The sequence below is a fragment of the Pholcus phalangioides genome, unplaced genomic scaffold (genome assembly GCF_987345545.1).
Source record: "Pholcus phalangioides strain wild (caught in Gottingen) unplaced genomic scaffold, Ppha-v1.0 ptg000004l_1, whole genome shotgun sequence".
Lineage (NCBI taxonomy): Eukaryota > Metazoa > Arthropoda > Arachnida > Araneae > Pholcidae > Pholcus > Pholcus phalangioides.
Window position 1 is genome coordinate 52,590,778 of NW_028301597.1, and position 17,552 is coordinate 52,608,329.

General features: G+C 36.6%; 1 protein-coding gene across 8 annotated transcripts in view; it reads left to right on the plus strand.

Annotated features, from left to right (window-relative positions):
- The window catches only part of LOC149087828 (uncharacterized), a 337,458-nt gene that overhangs the window by 142,051 nt on the left and 177,855 nt on the right, over positions 1-17,552 (plus strand). For all 8 annotated transcript variants that reach the window (XM_089231745.1, XM_089231740.1, XM_089231739.1 and 5 more), the window contains exon 10: positions 12,084-12,176. In XM_089231745.1, the coding sequence (XP_089087871.1) occupies positions 12,084-12,176 (93 nt within the window). The remainder of the gene's footprint in view (positions 1-12,083; positions 12,177-17,552) is intronic.

Sequence of the window (17,552 nt, forward strand, 5' to 3'; positions counted from 1 at the left end):
TTAGAGATGAAGAGGGAGTCTGTGCCTGTATCTAGGCACCACCTTCCCACTTCGCCATGTATTTTGCACACCATCTATACAAAAAATGGGAAAAACAAATATGCAATTAGCAATGGCCTTGACTGAGTACAACTCTGGTCTATCGCCATGGAAATTGGCTTGGGGTCACATTCGTGGAGATTTCCTCATTTATTGATAGGTGGTTTCATTGGGATACGATTCATCTGAATAGGAGGGGGGTCTCTGGGAGGTTTACGATAGAAGTAGAATTATTTTTGTTGAATCAAATAGTAATTTGCTGTTGGTATATCTTGCGTGTATGCCTCAAATTAGTGATCCAGAGTGCATTGGTGGAGGTGGGGGGGGGGGTCCCGGAAACAAAATTTATACAGACAGACATGACTGCTGACCATCTACAAAGACCATCTAGGGATGGTTTGTGCTCTTTCCCAAAGATATAGTAGTCTTGAAGAGCCAAAAATAATGCAGGTGTCTGGGAGGTTTATGATAAGCTTTAGGTTAGGTTTTTACACCCAAACCACGTAGGCGGGAATGCTGGTTAGTTGATGATAAAAACAGTATAGACGGGAATTGCCACCTGTCTCTGACTTGGATGGCTTCTTCATTGACGCTAAATTAAAATTTGGGCTAATAGATGTCAGGAGTTTGGGTAATAAGAAATATTTTTTAGAAATTATGATAGTTGTGGAGGGCCTGGATCTTATAGCCATTACAGAATCTTGGGCAAACGATGGGGGTGAATCTTTCTTACACATCTCGGGATACTATACTTTTTTGAGAAATATATCTGATAGGAAAGGGGGTGGAGTGTTGATATACGTGAAATTATGTTAGAAGGCTAGAGAGTGTAATGTGCAGAGAAGTGATATTGAAACTATATGGGTTGAGCTTGAAAACTATAGAATTCAAAAATGCACTGTTGGGGTTTGTTACAATCCACTACCAAACTACCTAATAGGGATCCAAACTACCTCACCAAATTTCATGATGAAATTTCCTACATGTGTAAGCGTAAGAGGGTTGTAATACTAGGGGATTTCAATTACCCGGGTATAAATTGGGAGAGCCTTTCAGCTAGAGATCAGTATGAAAGATAATTTCTCAAGTTGCTGATACAAAAAATTATTGAGCACCATGTATCAGAAGCCACTGGGGATACTGCTATTTTGGATTTTGTTCTCACTAGTTCTGAGGATCTTGTTTAACATGTTTCTGTGGGGGACGAGTTTTCTTCCAGTAATCGTGTCGTCAGTTTTATCTGAAGGTTTTCTTCGGATAAGGTTGATAACAAAAGGCTGGTTCCTTGTTTTCGGAGAAATAACTTTGATGTTTTGAGAGGAAGGTTAGCGGAAGTTTTTAAAGACCGGTTGGAATCAGTCGTGGGGTGGTAAGTCAATGGGAAGAATTTAGTGCGAAGCTATCTTTCTGTTTAGCACGATGACCTACCCTTTGTTCAACAAAAGAGTGTTTTTACATTGCGCCCCCTATGGTTCATGAATAGCGTGCATAACCTTTATCCTGAAAAGAAAAGGGCATTCAGACAGTATAAAAGTGAACAAGGTGACCTATCATTGTTTACTGATAAAAGAAGGGCATTGAAGAAAGCGATAAGGGATAGTAAAAAGGAAGTTGTATCTAGGTTGGCAGTTAACATTGGCTCTGACCCAAAATCATTTTTTAGATAAGTCAATAGATGTAAAGCAACAGTTGACCCCGTCCCAATAGGAGGGGCTAAGCTAGAGAACAATGTAGGTGTAGCATTTTTATGTGCTACAATCCCACAATTCAAGGATCCAATTAATTCAACAAGCAATAATAAGTGAACTAGGCATGTTCCAGATCAAACATTTATTGTTACAACAAATTTTAAACAGGTTACACATTAGAGTTCATTAAAAAACATGTTAGTTCTGAAATTGACAACTACTCTGATTTGCTAAATAACAAGAAAGTCCAATACAGCCGAGGATCAACTCCTATTATCAGCAAGACATGATAGAACTCGTAAGTCCTACGTCTAGAATGAAGTGTCCCGTTTTCAAGTGAGGCAGATGATGTTTACCACTTAAGAAAGCTCACCTCAGGAACCTAAAGGAGTCGGAGCACCTTCCCGAAGTTGCACAATTTGTTGAATTCATTGAATCGTATCCATTGACGAAACATGCTAACGATCATCGGCACAACGGTGAAGACCTAGGTAGTACATAACTGCAGGTTGATATAGCATTTCATGGATCACCTGACCCTTTCAAGGAACCACTTTCCAACTGACTAGAATGCACTATAAATGACTACTAGTTAACTAGAAGATTATATTTAAAACAAATACCCGAACCAACCAGAGTAGTCTAGCTTAGATCACTTTTTTACGATATTAGTAACATCACAACATCATCATCATCAACTTGTTGTTAGTTGGGGTTATTCACCCATCAGCCTCACTGAGTGGAGTGAGTAGAATGAACTGAACAAAGTTAGAAGATTAAATGCCATGCTTCTGGTTCATCCAGGCCTCTGTTCTTGGCGCACTGAAAGAATACGCTTCCTCCGGCACATCGGGAAAACTATGACGTCAATCCGTTGATTTGCATATTGCGACATAATAACAATTATTTCGGGTATTCTGTATTTTTGGTTGGCAACAGTTCGATAATCATGAAGGAAGCCGGCCGGACTTTACCCACGATATCGATAAGGCTATTGAGAGTGAGACCAAGACAATGGATTATACGTAACCAGCGGAAGTCTGCAGCCCTTCGCTAATTAAACAAGGTAATTGAATACAATTATTTCTTTACAGTGAAAAATCACATACATTGAACATAATCACAAAGTCATTCTTACACAACTGGGTCTTCACCCAGCATTAGCTAGTTAACTAGGTGGATTATTGGCACATCGGAAACACATAACGTGAGACCCAAAGGGGCGATAGGTTACATAGGCATGTGTAGCACTTCCAATCCCTTTTTCACATCAGCTTTTAATATAGCAAATGATATTCAATGTACGGGTGTTGCATGGGGTAATAAAATCCTCAACAATATTCAAGTGGAATATGTAGAGGTCCTAAATCTACTAAAAAATGTATGTGTGGGCAAAGCACCAGGACAAGATGATATCTATCCTAGGATCCTCAGGGAATCTTATATATAAATGTGAAAGTATGTATGTATGCTCTTTATACAAATCTACAGTTTTAGACCGATGGTCGCCAGATTTTGCATATATACCAAACAGGTCCGGGATTGAACCGTAGGCTACTTTAAAAGTTCGTCAGAGCTGGGCAAATGCCCAAAATGGGCGAAAAACTGCCGGGCAACAATGGTTTTGGGGCCTCAACAATTACTTTCGGAACGTTTACTTTGGTTACCGTGGTTCCCAACAATGCGTTTCAGACGTGTATATGTCTTTACAATGGTTTGTCACATCTTTAACACTGCCATCATTACAGTTTATTCCTTTATAATGGTTTGGCTCTTTTCCAATACTCCCAGTAATTGAAGAAAACCCTGGAAGCGCCAGATATTTTTGCTTGCATGTATACAGGGTGTCCTGTAAGTGCTAATGCGGCCTTTATCTCATCAACCGCCCATCGTTGAGGTATAGTTTCAATTTAAAAAGTGCTTAAAAGGAGTTTGAATAATATTCGCTGCAGAAGCTGGACATCTGACGTCACTAACAACAGAGAACAACAACTACGACGATAAAACAGGGAATAAAAATGTTCTACACCAGCTGATGAACTCAATGCTTGCCTCAAATCATCAGCACTCTACTTCACCAAACACCAACTCTGGCCAAATCGCTACATTGCAATTTACTGCCATTAGTGAGATGGGTTGGAAGTGAAGGTTCTGTCTATCGGTGGTCGCCTGGAGTTTGTTAGGACATCAACACTCTGGCACGAAGCTAAAAAATTATCATTATCCACCAACATGCGAGTTCAACTGCAAAATGACTCAGCACTGCTATCATTTTCACATCAGTTGATCAAACTTGGCAATGGAAGAATTCCCGTAGACCCAAGCACTGGACTGATAACGTTCCCAAATAGATTTTGCCAGTTATTATATATATAAACTCAGTTCAAGAACTTGCAGCCCGTAAATTTTTTACGGGGCGGGCAACGTCGCCGGGTATCAGCTAGTCTTATATATAAATGTGAAAGTATGTATGTATGTATGCTCTTTATACAAATCTACAGTTTTAGACCGATCGTCGCCAGATTTTGCATATATACCAAGCAGGTCCGGGATTGAACCGTAGGCTACTTTAAAAGTTCGTCAGAGCTGGGCAAATGCCCGAAATGGGCAAAAAACTGTCGGGCAACAATGGTTTTGGGGGCCTCAACAATCACTTTCGGAACGTTTACTTTGGTTACCGTGGTTCCCAACAATGCGTTTCAGACGGGAATATATGCCTTTACAATAGCTTGTCACACTTTTAATTCTGTTATTATAACAGTTTATTCCTTTACAATGGTTTGTCACATTTCCAATCCTCCCAGTAATTGAAGAAAACCCGGGAAGAGCGCCGGGTATTTCTGCTAGCCTATATACAGGGTGTTCTGTAAGTGATAATGCGGCCTTTATCTTATCAACCGCCCATCGTAAAGGTATAGTTTCAATTTAAAAAACTCTGGCACAAAGTTGACACTCTGGTACGAAGTTAAAAAGTTATCATTATCCACCAACATGCGAGTTCAACTGCAAAATGACTCAGCACTGCTATCATTTTCACATCAGTTGATCAAACTTGGCAATGGAAGAATTCCCGTAGACTCAGGCACTGGACTCATTCCGTTCCCAAATGGATTCTGCCAGTTGTTAAATTCAGTTCAAGAACTTGCAGACAAAGTCTTCCCAAACATTCAACAAAATCACCGAAACCATGAGTGGCTTTGTGAGAGAGTGATTCTGGCACCGAAAAATGACAGTGTGAACAAAATCAACGAAAAAATCCTAAAAATTATTCCAAGAGACTCCACATCTTACAAATCGGTTGACACTGTCACAGACAGCGCTGTATCTGTGGATATTCCGGGTGTGCCACCACACAACTTGACCCTCAAAGTCGGAGCACCTGTAATGCTTTTAAGAAATTTGGAGACACCGATACTCTGCAATGGCACCAGACTCTGCGTGAAGAAATTGCATCATTGAAGCAACGATTCTAACTGGATGTGCTGGAGGAGAAGACGTTTTCATTCCACATACCCCAATTATCACTGAAGAAATGCCATTCACTTTCAAGCGATTAGTTCCCGATTCATTTAGCTTCTACCATGACAATCAACAAAGCGCTAGGCCAGTTGTTAGTAATGGCAGGTATCAACCTACTTGATCCCTGTTTTTCACACGGACAGCTTTACGTCGCCTGTTCGCGTGTTGGTAACCCTAAAATTTTTTACATCTACACACCAGATGGAAAAACAAAAAATATTGTGTATCCACAAGCAATTGCCTGAAGTTTTTAATTAAAATATTTAAAAATGAAAGTAATTTTTTCTTACTTAATGCAGAAATATTTTGGTTAAGAAATAATTAATAAGCTATACATATATGCATTTTTTACGGGGCGGGCAACGTCGCCGGGTATTGGCTAGTCTTATATATAAATGTGAAAGTATGTATGCTCTTTATACAAATCTACAGTTTTAGACTGATCATCGCCAGATTTTGCATATATACCAAACAGGACCGGGATTGAACCGTAGGCTACTTTAAAAGTTCGTCAGAGCTTGGCAAATGCCCGAAATGGGCGAAAAATTGTCGGGCAACAATGGTTTTTAAGCCTCAGCAATCACTTTCGGAACGTTTACTTTGGTTACCGTGGTTCCCAACAATGCATTTCAGACGTGTATATGTCTTTACAATGGTTTGTCACATCTTTAATGCTGCCATTATAACAGTTTATCCCTTTATAATGGTTTGTCACTTTTCCAATTCTCCCAGTAATTGAAGAAAACCCGGGAAGCGTCGGGTATTTTTGCTTGCCTATAAACAGTGTCCTGTAAGTGATAATGCGGCCTTTATCTCATCAACCGCCCATTGTAGGAAGGTATAGTTTCAATTTAAAGAATTCTTAAAAGGCGTTTGAATAATATTCATTGCACAAGCTGGACATATGACGTCACTAAGAACCATAGGCGTACACAGAATTTTCTCGAGGGGGGTTTTTTTCAGATTTTTTTTTCCTTCTGGGGGGGTGGGGGGGGGTTTGCTTTTTTTTCCTGTAAAATAACACTATAATCTTGGCTCAAGGGGGGGGGTTGGAACCCCAAAGCCCCTCCCTTGCATATGCCAATGCTAACAACAAAGAACAACAACTACGACAATAAAACTGAGAAAAAAAATGTTCAACGCCAGCTGATGAACCCAATGCTTGCCTCAAATCATCAACACTCTGGCGCGAAAAAAATTATTATCCACCAACATGCGAGTTCAACAGCAAAATGACTCATCACTGCTATCATTTTCACATTTGTTGATCAAACTTGGCAATGGGAGAATTTCCGTAGAGCCAAGCAGTGGACTGATTACATTCCCAAATGGATTTTGAAAGTTGTTAAACTCAGGAACTTGGAGACAGTCTTCCCAAACATTCAACAAAATCACAGAAACCGTGCATGGCGTTGTGAGAGAGTGTGATTCTGGCACGGAAAAATCACAGTGTGAACAAGATCAACGAAAAAATCCTCCAAATTATTCCAGGAGACTTCCACATCTTACAAATCGGTTGACACTGTCACAGACTCAGTGCAGACAGTTCTGTATCCTGCAGAATTTCTGAACTCTTTGGATATTCCGGGAGTGCCACCACACAACTTGACCCTCAAAGTCGGAGCACCTATAATGTTTTTAAGAAGTTTGGAGACACCGAGACTCTGCAATGGCACCAGACTCTGTGTGAAGAAATTGCGCAATTACATCATCGAAGCAATGATTCTAACTGGATGTGCCAAAGAGGAAGACGTCTTCATTTCACGTATCCAAATTATCACTGAAGAAATGCCATTCACTTTCAAGCAATTACAATTTGTTTAGCTTGTGCCCTGATAATCAACAAAGCACAAGCCCAGTCGTTAGCAGTGGCAGGTATCAACCTACGTGAGACCTGTATTTCTCACGGACAGCTTTTCTTCGCCTGTTGGTAATCCCAAAAATTTGTACCTCTACACACCAGATGGACAAACAAAAATATTGTGTATCCAAAAACAAGCGACTGACTGAAGTTTTTAATTAGACTTACTTTTATTTTTAAATATTTTTTCTTACTTGATGCAGAATTTTTTTGATTAAGAAATAATATTAATAAGCTATACATATATACATTTTTTATGGGGCGGGCAACGTCGCCGGGTATCAGCTAGTGTGCTAATAATTGTTGGGGTAAGTCGCACAGATTTACAAGAGTGGTGTTGCTCAGGGTATCATCCCAAGGGATTGGAAGCTTGCTGATGTTGGTCCGATATTTAAAAAGGGTTGTCGAGAGGCTGTGTCCTATTATCACCCTATGAGTTTGACGAGCTCCCTCTCGAAAATTTTGGAAATTATTATCAAAAAGCAATTGGTGAAGTGGATAGATGAGAATAATGTATTGTCAGATAATCAGCTTGGGTTCGGGAAGGGGAAGTCATGTGTAACTAACCTACTTTGCTTCTATGATCACATCACTAAAACTTTGGGTACAGGGGAAAATGTCAATGTTTACTTGGATTTCCATCAGGCATTCGTCATAAATGGGGAAGAGTGGGAAATTTCCTTTTTAAGGAAGTTTTACAAACTCTCTCATGGTAACAAAAAAAAGTTGTTTGTCTTATCAAGCAGGGAAATAGCTTACCAGCCAATAGTCCTGGATAATAATTGAAGATTACAGTGACACGCATGTGGTCAAAATTCCTTTTGTTGAAGTTAGGTACGTGTGATGACAAAACATGAATAATGATTAGCAAAAATATATTTAATCAATTTTAAAGGCATTTATTCTGATGAATTTCCTTTCATCAAACAATCCAGAAAAAGACAGACTTTTTATTTTTGTACTAGTTGTGTTACGGACATAAACATCAGTCATGGTGGAAAGACTGACATTATCACCCATGTGAAATTAAAAAAAACATAGAGCAAGTGTCACAACAAGTCTGTGTTCTTCAAAAATTGACCCTTTATTTTTCCATCTTCCGATGATTTTGGGGTCATTCGCGCAGGGTGTTTGTTCACATTATTTCTGATTGAACACAATATATTTTTTTTTAGATCACCATTGAAGTTTTGGCCTCTAATTTCACTTGTTTTTTGCGTAGGGATTTTATTTTGAAGGATTAAATTCCATGTGTGTAAAATCCCTATTTATTTTACTTAAGTTTTTGAGTACGGGTTTTATTCCCTATGCTTTAACTTTTATGTGTAAAAAATCCTTATTTTCTTTGGAAAAATCCCTGTTTTTATTAGAAAGTGGTTTTAGTTTAAAATGCGGGTCCATGCGAAAATCTGCCCAATTTCATTTTCAAAAGTTACGGCTATGTTGTAGTTATCAAGCTACTGCCCCTGATTCCAGTTAAGTTTGCTGGTCATTTGATAATTTTTGACGCACCACGGTCATTTTCTGCACACAAGGGTTAATTAGACTGAGACCTACAATTCATCGCTGCCTTTTTCTTTTTATACTCGGTTGGTGCACCAACCTCTCAATGGGAGACTCCTTGCGGTAGCAATTTTTTCCTGCGGTTTTGTCACCGTTTTTGTTGTACCCAAATGTTATGCATCAAAAGGAACAATCAAGACAAATCTGAAGTCAAAACATTTATTTTACAATACTATTTGAATACAGTTACTCCAATTAATCTATGTTTTCATTAATTAAATAAACTCTTATTTCATAATGGTTCATTAGAGGGTAATCTCATAAGAAACAGGAAAGATCTCGGTCAATGAGGTCGAATGTGTTCTATGTAATACGACATTGCAATATCCAACAGATTCCGATAGTAATTGAGTGTCCTATCCCTCGAGAGAGATATAAGGCTTACTGATTACAATAAAAAAATTCAGTTCCTCAGTACACTAGGTGACTAGAAATACACCTTAGAGAATTTGTAGAAATGCAGGAAAATCATTTTCGATCATATGAAATGACATTTCATCAAGATGCATCACTAAGCACATGATGCTAGTCTTTGGGAAGAACTACAGTCTATCAACTTTCATAATTTATTAGCACTAATGAAGTATTGTATCAACTTGAGTCTTCAACTCTTTACTAAGAGCCATTTCAGCTTGACTAGAACATAAATACAAATACAACGCCACAACAGGCAAAATGCCCAACGAGGTGACTGATAAAAAGATGCCCATAAAAGTATGGATGTCATGTTTCAAAAATACAGCAACCCAATTAAAAATGCAATTAACACCAATTATAAACAATATATACACATGATAAAATATTATACAATGCCCATAAAGAGTACTTATGGTTGTCTTATTCTAAGAATGGATAGCTTCTCGATTTACCCCAACATGTTTATCGTATTTCTTTTTAAACGTGTCAATTGTGTTACAATTTACTACCTCCGGGGGTAAGCTATTCCATTTATTAACAACCCTATTAGAGAAAAATTCCCTGCGACACCATAACCTTGCATTGTCCCTCACCAATCGATACTGGTGTCCCCTGGTAAAAGCAGTCGATTGGCGGTGTACAAAAAGTTCATGGTCCATCCTATCCATCCCATTGAAAATTTTGAACACTTCGATCATATCTCCTGGACACATATTTATATTACTAACATATTTATATATTAGATAAAAGGATCAATAAAACATTTAAAAACTAACTCTTCAGAGTAGTAAGAATGAGCTATGGCACAAAGAAAATTACTTCACTTAATTAGTAGGATTAAACAACGAATAGTTGTTAGTAGATCCCAACAGTCAAACTGTTATTTACCGCAACGAAGGATTAATGTGATGATATGAGAATGAATGCTATCGTACATCTCTCGTTATGGCTATTTATACCCAAGAAGAATGGGTTCTATTTTGGTTCAATCAGAGTACTGACGACCTCTGGCATATCGGGGAAAAACATCTGTTTTGCATAGTGATGCGTACCAATGAGTATTTTCAAATATTGTCCTGTTTTGGGTGGCAACAGTTTCATTTTTTTTTCAAAGTTGGCCAGGCTTCCCCAAAATGTCAACAAATGCTATTATCGGTGGGATCAAGGAATTATCAGTACCAACAAAAATCTGCAGTCTCCCTCTATCAGTGAGACAAGGTACTTGACTTAATATGTATAAAAATAAATAATTATATTATTTCTCATTGGAAAATATATAACATGATTTAATTATATAGCGATCCTCATGACTCAACCAGGTTTTCCCCCGGGGAATTAACCCAACATTTATTATGATTTAATGGTTAGAGATGATTACAGAACACAGAAAGCACTGTAACATATTATACAACGAGCAATATGTTATAATATTTTGTCTGAAACCCGGATGTCTCCAATAATTCTTGATAGTCAAATCCAAAACATCATTACAAGCATTGGCTAACGTGATACAAGCTTGACACACATCAACTATTGCTTATTTTTCCACACTAATTAACTTTTCTGAGTACACTTCATCTAGTACACTTCCGTCTGTGCATTACTTTAAAGTTCTTCGTTATGTATCGATCCAAAGACTTGCTAGAATAAGTAATTAAGTCACCTGTTCAGTCCAGTGGTTAGAGAGCTAGCCTCTGACTGTGGTGCAGTGGTAAGATGCTAGTCTTCCACTATGAGAGTTACTGCCAAGGTCCATGGGTTCGAATCCGGGCTTATAAAGTCAAAAAAAAAAAATTCTTTACCACTGGTTGGAAATTGTGTATGGTGATGTATGGCCTGAGTTGGTGTGCAGTAAAGTAGCCTCTGATTGTGCAGCCACCACCACAACTGATGTCTGAATCTAGCTACTACATGGTATCAGTGCACTAACAGTGTTTTGGTCATTATATTGTTGAGAATAAAAACTTTTTTCCCCCTTTCAATGCAGTTTTCTACAAGCAGAATTAGACTTATCAAAGCAAAGGGAAAAAATGAAGCAGAGGATTGTGTACAGTACCTAATAGAATGACTTCCTAAAAAAAAGGGCATTATATCAATTGTAACTACACATTGTAGAAAGGTAAATTTACTGATGAGATTTGATTTAGATATATGATTACAAAGAAATTCAGAATGATTCATGCTCTAAAACCAGATGAAAATTCATAAAAGGTATACTTTGCTAAAATCTGTGTTCATTGTAGACAATCAAAACAATGTGGATAAGTCGTTTGAAATTCATGGGACTTGGAAAATTCTTAATGGTTGTGTTTGTTATGAGCGAGTTCTGCAAACTCACTTATATAATAATTGAGAATTTTAATTATTTAATTTGTCAATTGAATTGCTTTAATAATACAAAATTCTGAGCAAAAATGTCTTGGAGCATAAACTGCTGAGGGACCAAAAATTAATTTCATGATTAAAATTTGTGCATTAACCTATATCATAATGAAATGATCTGAAAAACATTGTAATGCTGAAAAAATAACAATTTTCTACTGGGTGTGTAACCTGAAACGCCACAATTTTAAATCCCTATTTTAAAAAAATCTTAATACATGTGTGCAAGTTTTATTTTACAAATGATTAGTGCAGAGATCAAAATTTATGTGTGGTAACGCGTCTGGCTTATGAAGTCATTAGTCAACATGGCAGATCGCAAGTCCGAGAAGCAGAAACACCCAGACACTGACCAAATGCAAAACGTTTTTTAGAGTGCCTAATCAGAGCCTAAACAAAAGTGCTTGATCTCCCAGTCCCTTTGCCATGCAGTGTATTTATATATAAATTATATCGCTCATGGGCTTATAAATTTAAGGTATTTTTCCAAGTAGTATAAAAATTTTTTTTTTTTTTTTTTTTTTTTTTGACTGCTATAAAATTTATGGTCGTTTATGTCTGAGGGTACCTGTATGTATTTTTCTATAATTTTTTTTCTCTTTTTGCTGGTGTAGCTGGTCTCAATGAGTTCAGAAGATCTATTCCATGAGACATTCAACATGGACGAAATAAAATCTCCAACTGTAATAAAAAGTAAAGAAATTCAGGTTGGTTTTATTTCATAGTAATTTTTCTAAATAGCTATATTATAAAAAGTTTACAGTTATGAGTGTGCATGTGCGAGAACATAATCAAACTGACTTGACTCAGTCAGCTTTAGCTCAATCTAATAATTGAAATGGCCAGAAATTTTGTATAGAGGTAGTAAAATCATCCTTTCTATGCTTTTATTAAAAAAAAATCTAAAATTTGCATATAAGAATAATATACATATTGAGAAAGTTGTGTAAAACACAGCTAAGAGGCCTAAAATGTGAATTAATGACACCAGATTCAGTTTGTTAAAGGAAGGAGAAACTTCACTCAGTGTTGTATTTTTACGAAGTGGTGAAGCCTTAGGCTTAATTACATTGATCAGGCATATTGTAGAAAAATAACATACTTTATTTTTATTAGTAACAAAAATTATGTAAAATGAATTGAATGCCGTCATCATCACAGCGGCAAAACATCGTGGGCAGGGAAGTCAAAAAGTAAGCATCGACAGACGGATGGCATTGACCACGGTTTTTAGTTCATAGTTTTCACAACATTCCTCCCCTCACAATAGAATAAATCTCTTTACCTGTGTTCTCTTACGAATCGACCTACGAAGAACAGAAGAGGGTTGACTCAAAACGCGCAGAGCATTCAGGATGTCCAACTGAAGTATTAGTAGTAGTCGCAGAACCATTAACAACATGTTCAAGAGCAGTCTCTGTACACCTCGAATCTATAGTAAGAGGCAGCAATAATTAATAGTCCACACAGACAAAGGTGGCATTGCAGAACGTTTACCTGGAGCATGATCTTTTCTCATTTTGTTCTGATGTTTTTATTTTCCATGATTCGTCTGAACCAAATACATCATTTTGCTGAGATGTTTAAGGACTTTGGTGTTAACCCATTCAGGACCATTCAAATAGTTCTTACAGAAAACTCTGCTGTTGATACTGAATTTGCAAATAGTACTGTCTTGTGGAAGTGCAATGTTCTTATCCTTTAGAGGAAATAAGAGGGAGAGCAGATTTCTAGGCTGCCTGCCATGCAATATAGTTCCACAGGAGAATTACCACAACCTGGTTTGGGTGTTAACCTGTATGTTATCGGAAGCTTTTGGAGTGCTTCTGACTTGTGTTCTTCTCGCCACACAGCTTTTTTCATAGCTTTTTGAATGTCCTAACGAAACGTTCGGTTTTGCCATTAGAGGTAGATGGATCAGTAGTAAGATGCTCAGCACCATTCAATTTCTTAAAGTCCTCAAAAACTTGACTAGTAAATTGTGTGCCATTGTCTGATACAAGAGTGATCAGCAATCCTTCAATGATGAATATCTTCTTTAGAGTTTCAATAGTCGCTTCTGAAGTAGTAGATTTCATCTCGATCATATAAAATAATTTTGAATATGCATCAACAATGATAAACCACATGGAATTTTGGAAGGGACCCACAAAGTCTATATGAATTATTTTCCAAGGATCATCTGGTTTTGGCCAATCTTAGAACATCGCTTTCGAACAAGCTTTCTCACGTTGGCATGATTGGCGCAGCATGACCAGTGTAACTAGTAGTCACATTACCTCAGAGTTGCATTACCTCACAGATATTTTCATTTTCTTTCCATAGCAAGCAGCACATATCATACTGTATACCGGGCTAATATTGAATTATTATTCTTACATATTTTCAACATTACCCCAAGGTTCTACTGTATAGTAGTAAAAGCCCAAAATTAACCAGTTCGTGAAGTGGCGGAGATCCCTGTACAAAAAAATTTTCAGTTATAAATTCCTTGGAATATGGACTGGGTCACCATTTAGTTAGGATGTACAGTAGTATGTGATTTATAAGAAATAATCAGCTATGTGGGTCATTCCCAAAAAAAGTGTACTGTTTTCGAGACTTAATTTTTTTTCAAAATTTCAGAGCACTCTGGTGGTAATTTCAACTTTTTTTTCTAGTTCTTCATTTAATTCTCTGTCATGCAGCGTTTCTTAATTTGTTTCAGATGGTATCTAATTTTTAAATAAAATCATTGTAGCAAAACGTCAATCTGGCTGTCCCAGCTTCAAAAAAGTGTTAAAGAGATGTGGTGCAAACCCGGAATTTTTTTCAGAAAAATTGAAATCACATTTTATATATGTCCCATAGATAAATAAAACTGACAATAAAATTTTGAGAAAATTTTTCTTATGAAAAACTATTTTTTTGTTCGTGTCCCGAAATTTTCCCCGTTTTAAAATGCTCACTCTGTTACGTCTTCCAAAAACTTAAAACTTCAAAACCTCTTAACTAAAAAAACTACTTTAAATCATAGTTGCTATTCTGTGGTGTTGGTTAAGTGAAGATTTAATAAGTTATCTATTCAATTTAAACCCTTTACCACATTCTCTCCCCCCCCCCATCTCATATTTTTACAGTTAAATACGAAATTAAATAGTACAGATTGTCAAAATCACTGCCAGGCACAGATCCAGGGAGATGTGGCATAAGAGGCATTTTAATATGAATAAAGGTTGTTATATGACAACGCATTCTGTATTTTATAGGACAGAACAATTATTTCCCCTATATTATTTTTGTTTGCTGGCTCTATTCCCCCCCCCCCCTCCCCACATCTCACTGGATATACTCTGAATCACTAATGTGAGACATAAACGTGAGATTTATACCAACATCAAACTACCATTCAATTTCAACAAAAAATTTTAAAGTGAAAGAAAAATCGTCCTAATGATATAATAGTGTTTCTCAACCGGGGACCCTAGGTTATTCCAGGGGGGCCATGGCTGGATATCTTGCAAAAGGGGAGCCATGGCTACTGATACAGGGGCCACGAAGAAATTTGTGACATTACATTTTTTTAGTCACTCTCATTAAAAAAATTTAATTTCAAACAAAATGCATAGAATATATTTTTCGTAATTTTTCCCCATTCAAGTAACATTAACATGAGGAAGAAGGAAATAAAAAAAAAAGTGGTTCATATAATCTTGGTGGTTTTACGACTTTGGGGTGATAGTAGGCCCTGACACTAACTATGGAAGAGGTTTAAGCAAAATGGAATGACTGTAAAGACAGAAAATTGTGTGTTCAGACTTTTCATTCAAAGATTTGTTGACCATTCATTGACATTCTTTTGAGTGCTGGTAGTAAATGTAATCCAAGAAGTAGACGGGTGAAAAGTGAAAGCTTGTAAAAAAAACCCATCGTTTTCATGCAATCACAGACGGATAGCCATCTAGTTTAGCACAAAGCTATCTTCAGCCAGCACTGAGTGGTCTGATGGGGAATATATTTATAAAAATCGAATAGAGAATGATTGCGCTGGGGTATTTTTTATGAATTTCGAAAGGGGGTGCCAATCCATTGCCTCTGCTGAAAAGAAATAAAGTAGAATTCAGTTATAACGAACTCCAAGAGATCAAATCATATATGGGGGAAAAATACCCGCGAAATTTAAAAAATTTTAAAACTACATTGCTGTGTGATAATGTATTGGGACAGGGGTGGCTTAAGCGAGGGTGCAAGGGGTGGAGAACTATTTTGACAATAAAAACATCACACCACACCTGGCTGTCATTATGTTCACCTGACATGTGAATGCTACTATAACCTTTGTAACTTTTGGCTTTGGGAATACCCCAAAATGTGTGATATATGCAGTAGTCGGATTGCAAGCTTTGGTGAATTGAAAGCACATCCACATCATTACCATGGCATAGGCCTATTCTGATCTGTTGAACAAGCATTTTTGTTCTACCTATCAGCCAGAACATGGTGGACAATATATTTAACATTTCTTGTGTTAGTAGTTGGTTTAAATGACTTTATTTTTCTTATGTTTCCATAAATTACGAAATTGTGCCGTGCTAATTGCATTATCATTGTGCCTTGACTGGCTGTCATATCCATTCTGCTAGCAAATTTCCCATGTGCTGGATGTACAGTATAATTCTTGCATTTTTAAGTATTTTTTCCCTCTTTTCCATATGAAATTCCATTGCCTTGAACATTTATGAATGGTAATACAAATTTTCAAGTCATTCTGACCAGTGGTTTTTATTTTACAGTGAAATAAGAACTTTAGTTATAATCGCCCTGTATATTGTAAATCATTGCTAATTAAATTGCATTAATTATGCTTCATTGAACACTGTAATTGCTTAGATTTCATCATAGTTTTGGCAAAACAGTATCAATTAAGCATATTGAAAGTGTAACTAGGGAAAACACCTTTATTATATAGTTAATAATAACATTAAGAGAATTCTCACACACAAAATATTTCCTTGAGTTAAGCTATAAAATAACTAAATTGCAAAAACTGATTTTTATTAAAATATAAGAAATTTTTATAGATTGATTAATATGGTAATTGTTAATTACATTAATAAACATATTATTTTAATTATTAGAGGTTTGAATGATTTTTCAAAAATGTTATTGTTTTTAATGTAAATGTTATTAAAACCGAAAAAAAATTGTTTATTTTCATAAAAATCTTTTTTTTTTTTTTCTTTTTTTTTTTTTACCAATCCTGTAATAATGTCATCCAGGTAATTAGCATAACCAGGAATAACAGCTATGAGCTGTTCAAGAAAACACTGGAATATGGCTTGTGCACTACCCATTCCAAAAGGAAGTCTTTGGCACTGGATCAATCCATAGAGTGTATTTAAAAACTAAGTCTCTTTGAATCCACATCTAACTCAAGTTGATGATAGGCATCAGAAAAATCTATCTTGGAAAATCTTTGTCCACTTTTGAGTTTCTGGAATAATTCTTATGGCCTTGGAATAGGGTGCTGATTTACATCGATTTGAGAGTTCACTGCAGATTTGTAGTCACTGCAAATGCAAATAGAACCATTCAGTTTATTTATAGCTATAGGAGCTGCCCATTGACTTGCAGTACATGGTTTCCAGATGCCTGCAGAAGTAAGACGATCAATTTCTGCTTTCACAGCAATCTCCAGAGAAAATAGAATGGGATGTGCTCTGCAGAACTTTATTCGAGCATTTGGCTTCTGAAAACACTGGCCTTGTAAGAATTACATTTCCCAAGTTCATCTCGAAATACATTTTCATGCCTCTGGAAAACTTGTGCAGCCAATTTTTCATGAAGAGTAGTTGTTGCCAAAGTAATCACTTACTGAACAGAATCATGAATGTGAAAATCAAACGCTTTGAACCAGTGAAGTCTGAAAATGTTACAGCAGTATCCGTAATAAAAAGGTCTATAGTTTTACCCTTTTATATATATAAATAAAAAGTTACATGTCCGGTTCGAAATATCCTGAGTTGAGGCAGACAACAAGTAGGAAATAAAATCAAGTTGTTTTGTATCACTTCAATTGCTTTATTGCATTTAAATAATCAGTA